This window comes from Limulus polyphemus, unplaced genomic scaffold, assembly GCF_000517525.1.
Source record: "Limulus polyphemus unplaced genomic scaffold, Limulus_polyphemus-2.1.2 Scaffold8542, whole genome shotgun sequence".
In the NCBI taxonomy this organism is placed as follows: domain Eukaryota; kingdom Metazoa; phylum Arthropoda; class Merostomata; order Xiphosura; family Limulidae; genus Limulus; species Limulus polyphemus.
In genome coordinates this window covers 6,442-8,228 of record NW_013674152.1, presented here as the reverse complement: position 1 = coordinate 8,228, position 1,787 = coordinate 6,442, and the positions used below count along the sequence as shown (strand labels likewise).

The window sequence follows — 1,787 nt, the reverse complement described above, 5'->3', positions numbered from 1 at the left end:
TTAAGAAATGGTGTACAATATTGACAGGGAATTATCAAAAAAAAAGCTTATCTTTGTAAATCACTTAAGAAATGGTGTACAATATTGACAGGGAATTATCAGAAAAAAAGCTTATCTTTGTAAATCACTTAAGAAATGGTGTAAAATATTGACAGGGAATTATCAGAAAAAAAGCTTATCTTTGTAAATCACTTAAGAAATGGTGTAAAATATTGACAGGGAATTATCAAAAGATCTTACTTTAATAAAATGGTTAGTTTTTATCGGGTTTAAAGAAGATCCGTTTCAGCAGGTCAAACGGGAACTAACACCAGTGGTTGTAATTTGTTAAGACCCTTGAGGTGTTTTATAGTCTTCCAATTGAATAAATCTTGAACTATGCATCTGGAACTGTATTAAATTTGTGTTTTGTTCAACAATACCAGTAAGCTTTAGATTCAGGTGTAACAAAACCACAGCTAAGTATTGTTATTTGTTTTATTGGACGCGCTATACCATACTTACTTTCCAGTGTTATATCATGAGAAAGAATATACTTAACCGATCTGTTTGTCAAAATCTAAGTCTTGCACCTTCATGCTACTTTCTTATACATGAATATTTCAAGAAAATACATTATTCACTATTGGAAAGTTAATTCTGTTTTGGAAATAATCACAATACATTATTATTGTAAATGTAGACTGATTTTCTTTTCTGACAGGAAAAGAAAAATTATCATTTTCAATTGTCTTCAGCTGTATCATGCAAGTATCTTACTGTTAGTATATGTGGTGAGGCCATAAATAATTTAGTGCACCTAATTACTCAAAACAGACCTTCAAAGATCTGTTTAATAAATGACTAAATGTATCTTACCAGGCATGGCAAGTATAGATAGTAGTGCTCCTGAAACAACATCAAGTGACAACTCTCCGGCTGTTGGAAGACGAAGCACCTGGATCAAATCTGGAGGACCTGGAAGTGACAGTGGAAGCAGTGGTGAAAGTAGCAATTCCTTTGTCTCCAGTTCTTCTGGAGATAAGGCTATTAGGAACAAAAGTCGAGACTCGGAAAGGTCAGGATGAGTTAAGTTAGTGTTTTGTTGCTGTCTAACAGGTACGAAAATGACTATCTACCTGTTAAACCAGTAACTCACTGACATGACTATTATTTCAGAAATTTTCCAAAGTTAATATGATGGAAAAAAAAGGTTAATCAGAGAAACAACAAAGTAAGTATCAAAGAAGATTCGGGGGAAGTTAGATTATGTGAAGAATAATGATTCCAAGTGTCAATAAACATGTATTTTCTAACTAGTTAACTCTTAGATTAATATTGGAAAGTGAATTAAATAAAGATTCGTCAATGTTTAGAGAGAGGTAAATAGACTAGCATGAATGTATAACTTTTGAAAGTCAAATAGCCACACCCCCTCACATGTTCTGTTCATTGTCTTAATCTAGTCCACCTCAAACTAATCGCTTTGGAGGAACTCTCCCTGTTGGTGACAGTGTAATCCGACATGTCTCTGGAACAATAAAACCTGCCAGGTAATCCTATTTGTTTTCTACCATATCGATGTTACATGATTTTCTAATCCTTTTGTTTTGTACACCTTCTTTACAAAAAAATATAGGCAAGCAACATGTTTGTTTGTATCCGACTACGATGAAAGAATAGCTTCAAGCATTTATCTTCTGTAATTGTGTTTTTAAAGTTAAGATAAGCTATAATATACTCTTATGTTTTAATCTTACAGGCCTTGCGGGACATTACTGAATTTAGAAAATTTACTATGATAAATT

The 1,787-nt window shown here is 32.7% G+C and overlaps 1 protein-coding gene across 1 annotated transcript in view; it reads left to right on the top strand.

Annotated features, from left to right (window-relative positions):
* Positions 1–1,787, top strand: part of LOC106475413 (zinc finger SWIM domain-containing protein 8-like) — a gene marked incomplete at both ends in the record, with an annotated part of 30,211 nt that overhangs the window by 22,410 nt on the left and 6,014 nt on the right. Inside the window, 2 exons of the mRNA XM_022379527.1 lie at positions 862–1,057; positions 1,446–1,532. Coding sequence (XP_022235235.1) covers positions 862–1,057; positions 1,446–1,532 — 283 coding nt within the window. The remainder of the gene's footprint in view (positions 1–861; positions 1,058–1,445; positions 1,533–1,787) is intronic.